Source organism: Tachypleus tridentatus, chromosome 9 (assembly GCF_004210375.1).
Source record: "Tachypleus tridentatus isolate NWPU-2018 chromosome 9, ASM421037v1, whole genome shotgun sequence".
NCBI classification, from domain to species: domain Eukaryota; kingdom Metazoa; phylum Arthropoda; class Merostomata; order Xiphosura; family Limulidae; genus Tachypleus; species Tachypleus tridentatus.
In genome coordinates, this window is record NC_134833.1 from 18,182,672 (window position 1) to 18,194,832 (window position 12,161).

The 12,161-nt window shown below is 32.2% G+C and overlaps 1 protein-coding gene across 6 annotated transcripts in view; it reads right to left on the bottom strand.

The window, feature by feature from the left end:
• LOC143224798 (RNA binding protein fox-1 homolog 1-like) overlaps nt 1-12,161 on the bottom strand; it is a 221,985-nt gene that overhangs the window by 11,455 nt on the left and 198,369 nt on the right. For all 6 annotated transcript variants that reach the window (XM_076453113.1, XM_076453112.1, XM_076453115.1 and 3 more), the window contains 3 exons: nt 9,448-9,505; nt 7,747-7,856; nt 867-951 (listed from right to left, as the gene is read on the bottom strand). In XM_076453113.1, the coding sequence (XP_076309228.1) occupies nt 867-951; nt 7,747-7,856; nt 9,448-9,505 (253 nt within the window). The remainder of the gene's footprint in view (nt 1-866; nt 952-7,746; nt 7,857-9,447; nt 9,506-12,161) is intronic.

Below are 12,161 nucleotides of genomic sequence, written 5' to 3' on the forward strand. Positions count from 1 at the left end.
TTAAATCTTATATTTAATTACAATATCCTTGTCATATTGGTGATGGATGCATGTATTGTGTATGTATTATGTTGTTTTTTTTAATATAGTATTTATTATGTCTTAAGAATTTCATAATGTTTTTTTTTAAAACATTGTAGGTAAACGGTGTTACAATAATTAAAATGTTGTCTACTTGTGTTGACCATAAAAAAACCTATAAAAATATTAGTGTTAACTGTATGGAAAAATACGTTTTAACAAAGAAAACAATACTCAAATACAGACATATATACTTACAAATTTTGTACAAAAGTATGCAGTGCATACTATTTTAATTTTTATTTTAATATTATGTCCAGTTTATTTCTGCATACAGCATAGCTGACTAAATATTTAAAATGAAATGAAACTAACTTTTGAATGTCTAATTTTTAATTACTTTATCCCATTTTTTAAAACAAAATTGGCTATAAAAAACAACTTGTTACAACCTTTAAGATTTTAGATTAGGAAAAGCAATAATTACATATATTATCAGATGCATAACATGTATTACTATATCTTTCACAAATCTATCAGTATTTATTGCAGCTTGTGTAGTTATGCAAGTTTCTTTGTTGTTTTTTTATATTTTTTGTAATTTTCAGCTGGCTTGATGTCTGGCTGTTTTGAAATTCATTACGTATAATCTTTTTTAGAATAATAAAAACAAAAAAATTTGCCATTTTTAAAAATATTCTCAGCCAATAAGATTGCAAGAAATACTTAAATTAAACTAAACTGTCTGATCAGCTTTTAGAATTACTTATTTCACACCACCAGATAGCTAAAGTAATCTGTATTGGTTAATAAATTTGATAATCACAGATGTTTTATAGATTTACCTGGTATCCTGCAACAGGTCCTATGCTATGCCCTAGGTAAGGATCTGTGTAATCTCGTCCATAAGTGTAGTACAAGGATGGAGTGCTAAATAAAGAAGACATCAGAATATTATACAAACTCACCAGATATACTCTCATACAATACACCTAATGAAATAATAAATTACGTGTTTATTAGCTGTCTGACGGTGAGTAACAGGTTTAAAATATGTTGCAAATAACAGTGTTTAATAATTTTGGTATGGGTATCTATTATAATATATTTACCTCAACCACTACATTACTGTAAATGTAGAAGACATATTTATTCTTTTTTGTAGAAGTACATTATGGTAACATAATACAGTGGAACCCCTCTAATCAGGCCACCCCTCTAATTAGGCGAGTTTGTCTCAGTCCCGAAGGTGGCTGCTTTAGAGGGGTTCCACTGTAGTAAAGCAACCTACAATAATCTATAGGCATAATGATGCAGTTTTATTTGGGAGAACATAACAAATAAAAACATTTCACTTTGCTTACAACTAATTGTTTGTTAGTTTACTAATATATTTATTCTAATATTTCTGAAAACTGGACCAGTGGTTTCTGTGTTTGGTGTTATGGTCTGCATACTTCCATAGCTAAGAACCTAAGATAACACGTATTCAGTTTAGAATGTTATTAATTTGTTTATTATCTCGCTCAAGATTATCTTTAGTCACTCTAAGCATAATTACATAAAACATTTTAACATCTAGTCTCATATGTGTTTGTGTTTAGTGAAGCTTAAATGTGGTATAACTGATTTCAATTGAACTTATGTAATGAAAATCATTTCTGATATGTTTTCAAAGCACACGTGGAAGTGAATGGTTACAATTTTATAAGACAATAAAGGATCATGTACTGATAATGTGTGGATGAGCTCTGTCATAGTTGTTACTGATAAACACTGAAGAGTGACTGTACTGGTAACATGTAAAGTTGTTACTGATAATGTGTCAATGAGCTCTGTCATAGTTGTTACTGATAAACACTGAAGAGTGACTGTACTGGTAACATGTAAAGTTGTTACTGATAATGTGTGGATGAGCTCTGTCATAGTTGTTACTGATAAACACTGAAGAGTAACTGTACTGGTAACATGTAAAGTTGTTACTGATAATGTGTGGATGAGCTCTGTCATAGTTGTTACTGATAAACACTGAAGAGTAACTGTACTGGTAACATGTAAAGTTGTTACTGATAATGTGTCAATGAGCTCTGTCATAGTTGTTACTGATAAACACTGAAGAGTGACTGTACTGGTAACATGTAAAGTTGTTACTGATAATGTGTGGATGAGCTCTGTCATAGTTGTTACTGATAAACACTGAAGAGTAACTGTACTGGTAACATGTAAAGTTTTTACTGATAATGTGTGGATGAGCTCTGTCATAGTTGTTACTGATAAACACTGAAGAGTGACTGTACTGGTAACATGTAAAGTTGTTACTGATAATGTGTCAATGAGCTCTGTCATAGTTGTTACTGATAAACATTGAAGAGTGATTGTACTGGTAACATGTAAAGTTGTTACTGATAATGTGTGGATGAGCTCTGTCATAGTTGTAACTGATAAACAGTGAAGAGTGACTGTACTGGTAACATGTAAAGTTGTTACTGATAATGTGTGGATGAGCTCTGTCATAGTTGTTACTGATAAACACTGAAGAGTAACTGTACTGGTAACATGTAAAGTTGTTACTGATAATGTGTGGATGAGCTCTGTCATAGTTGTAACTGATAAACAGTGAAGAGTGACTGTACTGGTAACATGTAAAGTTGTCACTGATAATGTGTGGATGAGCTCTGTCATAGTTGTAACTGATAAACATTGAAGAGTAACTGTACTGGTAACATGTAAAGTTGTTACTGATAATGTGTCGATGAGCTCTGTCATAGTTGTTACTGATAAACACTGAACAGTAACTGTACTGGTAACATGTAAAGTTGTTACTGATAATGTGTGGATGAGCTCTGTCATAGTTGTAACTGATAAACATTGAAGAGTGACTGTACTGGTAACATGTAAAGTTGTCACTGATAATGTGTGGATGAGCTCTGTCATAGTTGTAACTGATAAACAGTGAAGAGTGACTGTACTGGTAACATGTAAAGTTTTTACTGATAATGTGTGGATGAGCTCTGTCATAGTTGTTACTGATAAACACTGAAGAGTGACTGTACTGGTAACATGTAAAGTTGTTACTGATAATGTGTGGATGAGCTCTGTCATAGTTGTTACTGATAAACACTGAAGAGTGACTGTACTGGTAACATGTAAAGTTGTTACTGATAATGTGTGGATGAGCTCTGTCATAGTTGTAACTGATAAACATTGAAGAGTGACTGTACTGGTAACATGTAAAGTTGTCACTGATAATGTGTGGATGAGCTCTGTCATAGTTGTAACTGATAAACAGTGAAGAGTGACTGTACTGGTAACATGTAAAGTTTTTACTGATAATGTGTCAATGAGCTCTGTCATAGTTGTTACTGATAAACACTGAAGAGTGACTGTACTGGTAACATGTAAAGTTTTTACTGATAATGTGTCAATGAGCTCTGTCATAGTTGTTACTGATAAACACTGAAGAGTGACTGTACTGGTAACATGTAAAGTTGTTACTGATAATGTGTGGATGAGCTCTGTCATAGTTGTTACTGATAAACACTGAAGAGTAACTGTACTGGTAACATGTAAAGTTGTTACTGATAATGTGTGGATGAGCTCTGTCATAGTTGTAACTGATAAACAGTGAAGAGTGACTGTACTGGTAACATGTAAAGTTGTCACTGATAATGTGTGGATGAGCTCTGTCATAGTTGTAACTGATAAACAGTGAAGAGTGACTGCACTGGTAACATGTAAAGTTGTTACTGATAATGTGTGGATGAGCTCTGTCATAGTTGTAACTGATAAACACTGAAGAGTGACTGTACTGGTAACATGTAAAGTTTTTACTGATAATGTGTCAATGAGCTCTGTCATAGTTGTTACTGATAAACACTGAAGAGTGACTGTACTGGTGACATGTAAAGTTGTTACTGATAATGTGTGGATGAGCTCTGTCATAGTTGTTACTGATAAACACTGAAGAGTGACTGTACTGGTAACATGTAAAGTTGTTACTGATAATGTGTGGATGAGCTCTGTCATAGTTGTTACTGATAAACACTGAAGAGTGACTGTACTGGTAACATGTAAAGTTGTTACTGATAATGTGTGGATGAGCTCTGTCATAGTTGTAACTGATAAACACTGAAGAGTGACTGTACTGGTAACATGTAAAGTTTTTACTGATAATGTGTGGATGAGCTCTGTCATAGTTGTTACTGATAAACACTGAAGAGTGACTGTACTGGTAACATGTAAAGTTGTTACTGATAATGTGTGGATGAGCTCTGTCATAGTTGTAACTGATAAACACTGAAGAGTGACTGTACTGGTAACATGTAAAGTTGTTACTGATAATGTGTCAATGAGCTCTGTCATAGTTGTTACTGATAAACACTGAAGAGTGACTGTACTGGTAACATGTAAAGTTGTTACTGATAATGTGTGGATGAGCTCTGTCATAGTTGTTACTGATAAACACTGAAGAGTAACTGTACTGGTAACATGTAAAGTTGTTACTGATAATGTGTGGATGAGCTCTGTCATAGTTGTAACTGATAAACAGTGAAGAGTGACTGTACTGGTAACATGTAAAGTTGTTACTGATAATGTCTCGATGAGCTCTGTCATAGTTGTTACTGATAAACATTGAAGAGTGACTGTACTGGTAACATGTAAAGTTTTTACTGATAATGTGTGGATGAGCTCTGTCATAGTTGTTACTGATAAACACTGAAGAGTGACTGTACTGGTGACATGTAAAGTTGTTACTGATAATGTGTGGATGAGCTCTGTCATAGTTGTTACTGATAAACACTGAAGAGTGACTGTACTGGTAACATGTAAAGTTGTTACTGATAATGTGTGGATGAGCTCTGTCATAGTTGTAACTGATAAACACTGAAGAGTGACTGTACTGGTAACATGTAAAGTTGTTACTGATAATGTGTGGATGAGCTCTGTCATAGTTGTTACTGATAAACACTGAAGAGTGACTGTACTGGTAACATGTAAAGTTGTTACTGATAATGTGTGGATGAGCTCTGTCATAGTTGTTACTGATAAACACTGAAGAGTAACTGTACTGGTAACATGTAAAGTTGTTATTTAACTAAATGTATGTGGGGTCTGTGAACTGATCATATTAGTTTGACCCTGACAAGCTGCAGTGCAAAGAATCATTCATGGGAGATACTTCTGTCTGTCATAAAGTTTGCATATTGTATTTGCATAATATCCAGAACTACCGAAATTCACAGTTTTTCATTATGTATACATATCATATATGATATTTCCTTCCTCTACCATGAGCTGTCACTAAATCAGTAATGTAAGGTAATGTGGATAGTTGATAGCTTTGACATCAAATTCATTTTTACAGGATAAAATTAAATTACAGTTAGCAATATGGCAAGCTGAATATCTGTACCTATTGTGACAAAACCATTTACAACTTTAATTAGTACATCTAATTAACCTTAATTGCTTCTGTGTAGGAACACCTTTACAAGGCTTACAGATAAATTTGAGTACAAACAGGGCAGAAATGTTTTTAAAAATATGGGGTTAACCATTATACTACTTGCATACATACTGGTGATTCTTAGATTAATAGTAAATTACAATGAACATAAAATCTGTAATATCATTTAAAGGATACTCAGAAAGCTAACTTAAATTTTATTCTAATTTTTCTGAAGATGGAAGAGGAACTGTTGGTGTTTCCAGATGGTCTCATCCATAAATCTAGAATATTTCTTTCCAACATTTATCAAGCCTTCCCTTAAGGCTACTGAAAACAACCTATTGCAAATGTCTGTGTTAGCCATTACTCAACCATACGATATAATGGACATACTAAATATGGTACAATGATTTTACTCTTAAAAAAAGTTTTGCTTTTTAACCCTTTTGATAGACTTGGTATAATATAATGAGTTTGTCTGTACATTTGCACATGTTAAGTATTTGCATTATATCTTTCGATACAGCATGTGTACCTTCACAAACTTTAATAAACTTTAAGAAAAGATTACAAGTTTTTTGTATACAAAAAATCAGATCGTTTAATTAAATATTTTTACTAAAGATTTGTTTGGGAAAATAGAGTTTGTTTCGTTACTAGTCTGAGTGCAAAGTGATTTCATGTTAAGATCAGGAAAACTATTCTTCAACACAAAATCTCAAATATTAGTCGTTTAAACTCTAAAACCTCCTAAATATATTTCAAATGTTTGTTTTCAGTCACACTTCATATTTTATGTTATTTTCTATACACTAACTATGTGGGGTCTGTCATATGACCAACCTTGTAACCATCATAATAAAATAAGAAAATAGATATAAATTTCGTTTTTTTCGTGCTAGAATGACTTCATATTACTACACAAAAATATAAATGTTTAGTCTAAGTGGTTTAAGTCTCATGACACTACACATTTATTGGTTTTTTTTAATTATAATGACCTTCCAGTCGTGCCTAGCTAACATTACATGACCAATAATATGAAATTGACCTTTAGGCTTTGCTATCTTGATTGTGTTTTGGTGCACCAGTATTTTGTAATATACAGACACATTTCAATTATTATACACTGTATATGTATATACATTATTACTATTTAGAAATAAATTATTAAACTTGTTTTTCTTAAAATGTAGAATACATTTAGAAGTAAAGCAAACAATTATTTCTTTTTCCTACGATCTTCAAACTCAGTTGCTGCTGGGCATAAGTTACTAAGCCTTTTAAAATTTCACATGTGGAGAATATCAAACATACTTTTTCTTAGGTTTTATACACACACATTTGAATAACCAAAAGTTTCTAAATAACTACACTGATACCATTATAATTTATTAGGCTCAGTAACTAAGATGTATTTGGATGTAAAAGGATATGAAACTTTAAGCAGACTAAAGACAAAACCTATGTCCTTGAAATTGTGGATTGAAAGAACATGGTAACCTTTTCACAGATTAAAATAGTTGAGAAAACCAAGGGTATCTTGTAAGCTGTCGAATGGTTATTCACATGTCAAATATTGTAGTAAAAGTATATAAGGGACTGTTTCAAAAAAATGGAAAGAGACAATTAGGGCCAGTGTTTGATTTAGTACATTAACCATATCTCAGCAAAATAAGAGGATCTGAGATTCTTATTTTATATTCTAATTTGTCAATATTAGTAATTTGAGTTCCTAATTTGCATGACACAAAAGACTCAATATTTTGACATCAGAAAAATCTAATTTTAACTAGTGCTAGATTCAACGTACCACAATTCACAACACTCTATATTTAGATGTGAATATTTACTTTTAAATGAAGAAATCAACTCATATATAACATTAAAGTTTGACTTGTAATCAACAACTTGAATGCAAGTCAACAAACATGAGGACATGGCCTTTGACCCGTGACCCATCACAAAAGGGTTTTAATGATACAGTTGGTTCCTTTATTATAGATTTTTATTTGGTGAAATACAGACATTATACTGGGGAAGTAGATGTAACAGCACATTGAATGTGCAAAAAGGAATATAACAAATTATTCATTAAATATAAGTTATTTTTATCCTAATGTTAGGCTTTTCCAAACAGAACTTACTGTGAGTAATTCAAAATACTGAAAAAAACTTTTCTGAAAAATAAGAGTAATTGAATTATCTAATACCTGATAAAATATACATCAAAGTGTTTTATAATTACAGATGTGCTATTTAATAAATGCTATTACCCTGCAACAGTAGCATACGATGCTACAGGTTGGGCAGCTGCGGCTGCTGCAGCTGCAGCATAACTCCGAGCAGCAGCTGCCGTGTAAGCTGCTGTAGCTGCATATGTGGCCTGCAAAAAAAAAATATATATATATATATATATATATGGTATTAACACATATATTTTGATTGACAGAAATTTTCAATGTTACAAACATTACATTACAAACAATAATTAAGACATTTTTGAAGAACAGATTAAAAATATTTACATCAATTTTGGACAATCGGGGACATTTTATGCCTAATCCATACAAACAAGTCATTGGAAAAATATTATTTAGTTTTCTTGTTCTCTGATGAGAAAACTACCACTGTCCCTAATTACAAGCTGATGACCAAGGGGAAGGAAACTGACAAGCGGTACCTTCTACTGACTCTTAGACTATTCTTTTACCAAAAAATAGTAGGACTGGCCATAACATTATAATGCATTCATAGTTGATAGGGAGAATACGTACAGCACCAAGTTTCAATCCTGAGACTATTAACTAAAAACCAATTGCCCAAACTACCAGGCCATGATAGGCCTACAGTTACTTAAATATATTATTCTTTTAATTCAGTTTTATTGAACAAATAATGAACTGAAGTTGAGTTTTCATTTATAAAATAAATAACCTTCAGAATCATCTTGAATATATAGACTTCACTGCTATATAAAACGTATTACCAAAATAGCAACAACAATACAAAATGAATGCCTCAGAGTAATTACTCTCATATTGTAAAAGTAATTACTCGAATGTTCTCAGGTAGTTTAACTAATAAAATGTTTTCTCTGTAAACATGTGCTATACTCCATGTTTTCATGTACAACATCATTTTCAAAAGTAAATATTTTACCTTGATTCTTTCTTAACCAGTAATTCCTTGAAGTGCAACACAGTAATTTTTACATTTAGCAGAACAAGTTAATCCTTCGTGTTTAAACGTATGTTTTTCTGAGGAAATTTATTCAAGAACATATTAGTGTTAAGTGTACTGTAAATATTAATACTTTGAGAGATAGTATGTGCAAGGGCTAACAGAAGTGTTTTATACTATGCAGAACATTCATTAGGTTGTCTAATTCATACTTATATTAACATATAAAGCATGATAACACTGCACAACAAAGTTTTTGCTTGAACACTGCTGGGTATTCCTCATAGATTTTTGGCTGCTGATCATGAAAATCACATCCAAATTTGCCCATCCCGTACCGTTTCATCGAAATCTTCAGTTTTGCAACAATGGAAAAAGGATATCAGGGCAACTGGAATCCATCAGTGCTTGCAGACTACTACTGGACACTGCAACGTGATCCACCGAACATTGAATGCAAACGAAAATCAGGAGCAAAACACTTTTAATTATGTTGAACTTAATAGCATATTAGAAACGTAAACGCAATTAAATACGTTAATGCCAGTAAACAGTTAACTGTCTATTTCTCAGAGTTCCTACGTGATGAAGCAAAACCAAAACTATATTTGTGCATACCCACCAGGTATGTGCCACAATCAACAAAAACGTTTCAGGAAGCAAAACTTTTACAAAAAATTGTTGTGCAGTGTAGTCTCACCAATATACTGTAAGAGAATTACACAGAATACCTCAGTTAAGAAGTTTTGCTACGACTTTCAAGCACACACATAATTATGAAATAAAACACTTACCGGCAACTGATATCTCTCGGCTCCAGCATAGGCTAAAAATGGATCCTGATAAATACCTCTGTAAAAATATAATACAATCCATTATAAACAAGTTACTGCATTTCATTTCTAAATCTAGTTTCATTACAACACACTTGGCTTGTTTGTTAATATTAAGTGTGTATAATCAGAAAAAAAGTTAGCTAATTCAAGCAATCCAAAAAACAAAAGAAAAACTGAGCCAGTGCTTAAACTTATAAATGTGTTATTTCTCCTTTATTTTAGAAAAAATTAAATAAAATGTTTATGAAACTTTATTAAGAAGAATTACAAGAGCAATAAATTTTTGAAACAATTCTGAATAAGAATCAATAATAATAAATAATCTTGTTAAAGTGAAATATAACGTTTTCTTTTTGTCCACAGGTTGCACTGCTGTCATTTTTCCACTCTATGGTTTTCTTTTATGTAACAGAATTATATAAACAAAGATGGTGGTCCATTTAAATAACCAGAATCACAACAAATTAAAATTTGTGCAATAAATCCTGTCCAGAGCAATAACTTATAAAAACTACTGAAGTGGATTATTGCTTAATCATCCATAAATACAATAATTATATTTAAAACTGCCTTCATATGGTTGCATCTCTTCTATGTCAAATTTCAATGAATACAGTTCTGAATCAAACCATGTACACTTTCAAGATCCATCAAACACATTATTTGTACAAGAACTGTATTCATTTTGGGCACGTAATTACATCAGAGTCAAGACTGGCAAAGATTTTGATATGTAAAATAGAAGGAAGTGGTAAGTAGAGACTTGTTTGGCTTGGTGAAATTGGGAGATTTAATAATGAAAGTAGGTGAGGATTAGTAAACATTAGAGAACCATAACTGTCTACTTTCAGAATTGAGAACACCATTACTGACAATATATAATGGTGTATAATCTGGTGTTTAGCAATAAAATACAAACCAATAAAACTGAAAATAAGTTTAACCAACTACCTTCCATCAGGTTATTCACTTTCACCTTGTAAATAAGTTTAACCAACTACCTTCCATCAGGTTATTCACTTTCACCACTGAAAATAAGTTTAACCAACTACTTCCATCAAGTTATTCACTTTCACTACTGAAAATAAGTTTAACCAACTACCTTCCATCAGGTTATTCACTTTCACCACTGAAAATAAGTTTAACCAACTACCTTCCATCAAATTATTCACTTTCACCACTGAAAATAAGTTTAACCAACTACCTTCCATCAGGTTATTCACTTTCACCACTGAAAATAAGTTTAACCAACTACCTTCCATCAGGTTATTCACTTTCACCACTGAAAATAAGTTTAACCAACTACCTTCCATCAGGTTATTCACTTTCACCACTGAAAATAAGTTTAACCAACTACCTTCCATCAAATTATTCACTTTCACCACTGAAAATAAGTTTAACCAACTACCTTCCATCAAATTATTCACTTTCACCACTGAAAATAAGTTTAACCAACTACCTTCCATCAGGTTATTCACTTTCACCACTGAAAATAAGTTTAACCAACTACCTTCCATCAGGTTATTCACTTTCACCACTGAAAATAAGTTTAACCAACTACCTTCCATCAGGTTATTCACTTTCACCACTGAAAATAAGTTTAACCAACTACCTTCCATCAGGTTATTCACTTTCACCACTGAAAATAAGTTTAACCAACTACCTTCCATCAGGTTATTCACTTTCACCACTGAAAATAAGTTTAACCAACTACCTTCCATCAGGTTATTCACTTTCACTACTGAAAATAAGTTTAACCAACTACCTTCCATCAGGTTATTCACTTTCACTACTGAAAATAAGTTTAACCAACTACTTCCATCAGGTTATTCACTTTCACCACTGAAAATAAGTTTAACCAACTACCTTCCATCAGGTTATTCACTTTCACTACTGAAAATAAGTTTAACCAACAACCTTCCATCAGGTTATTCACTTTCACCACTGAAAATAAGTTTAACCAACTACCTTCCATCAGGTTATTCACTTTCACCACTGAAAATAAGTTTAACCAACTACTTCCATCAGGTTATTCACTTTCACTACTGAAAATAAGTTTAACCAACTACTTCCATCAGGTTATTCACTTTCACTACTGAAAATAAGTTTAACCAACTACCTTCCATCAGGTTATTCACTTTCACCTTGTAAATAAGTTTAACCAACTACCTTCCATCAGGTTATTCACTTTCACCACTGAAAATAAGTTTAACCAACTACCTTCCATCAGGTTATTCACTTTCACTACTGAAAATAAGTTTAACCAACTACTTCCATCAGGTTATTCACTTTCACCTTGTAAATAAGTTTAACCAACTACCTTCCATCAAGTTATTCACTTTCACCACTGTAAATAAGTTTAACCAACTACCTTCCATCAAGTTATTCACTTTCACCACTGAAAATAAGTTTAACCAACTACCTTCCATCAGGTTATTCACTTTCACCACTGAAAATAAGTTTAACCAACTACCTTCCATCAGGTTATTCACTTTCACCTTGTAAATAAGTTTAACCAACTACCTTCCATCAGGTTATTCACTTTCACCTTGTAAATAAGTTTAACCAACTACCTTCCATCAGGTTATTCACTTTCACCTTGTAAATAAGTTTAACCAACTACCTTCCATCAGGTTATTCACTTTCACCTTGTAAATAAGTTTAACCAACTA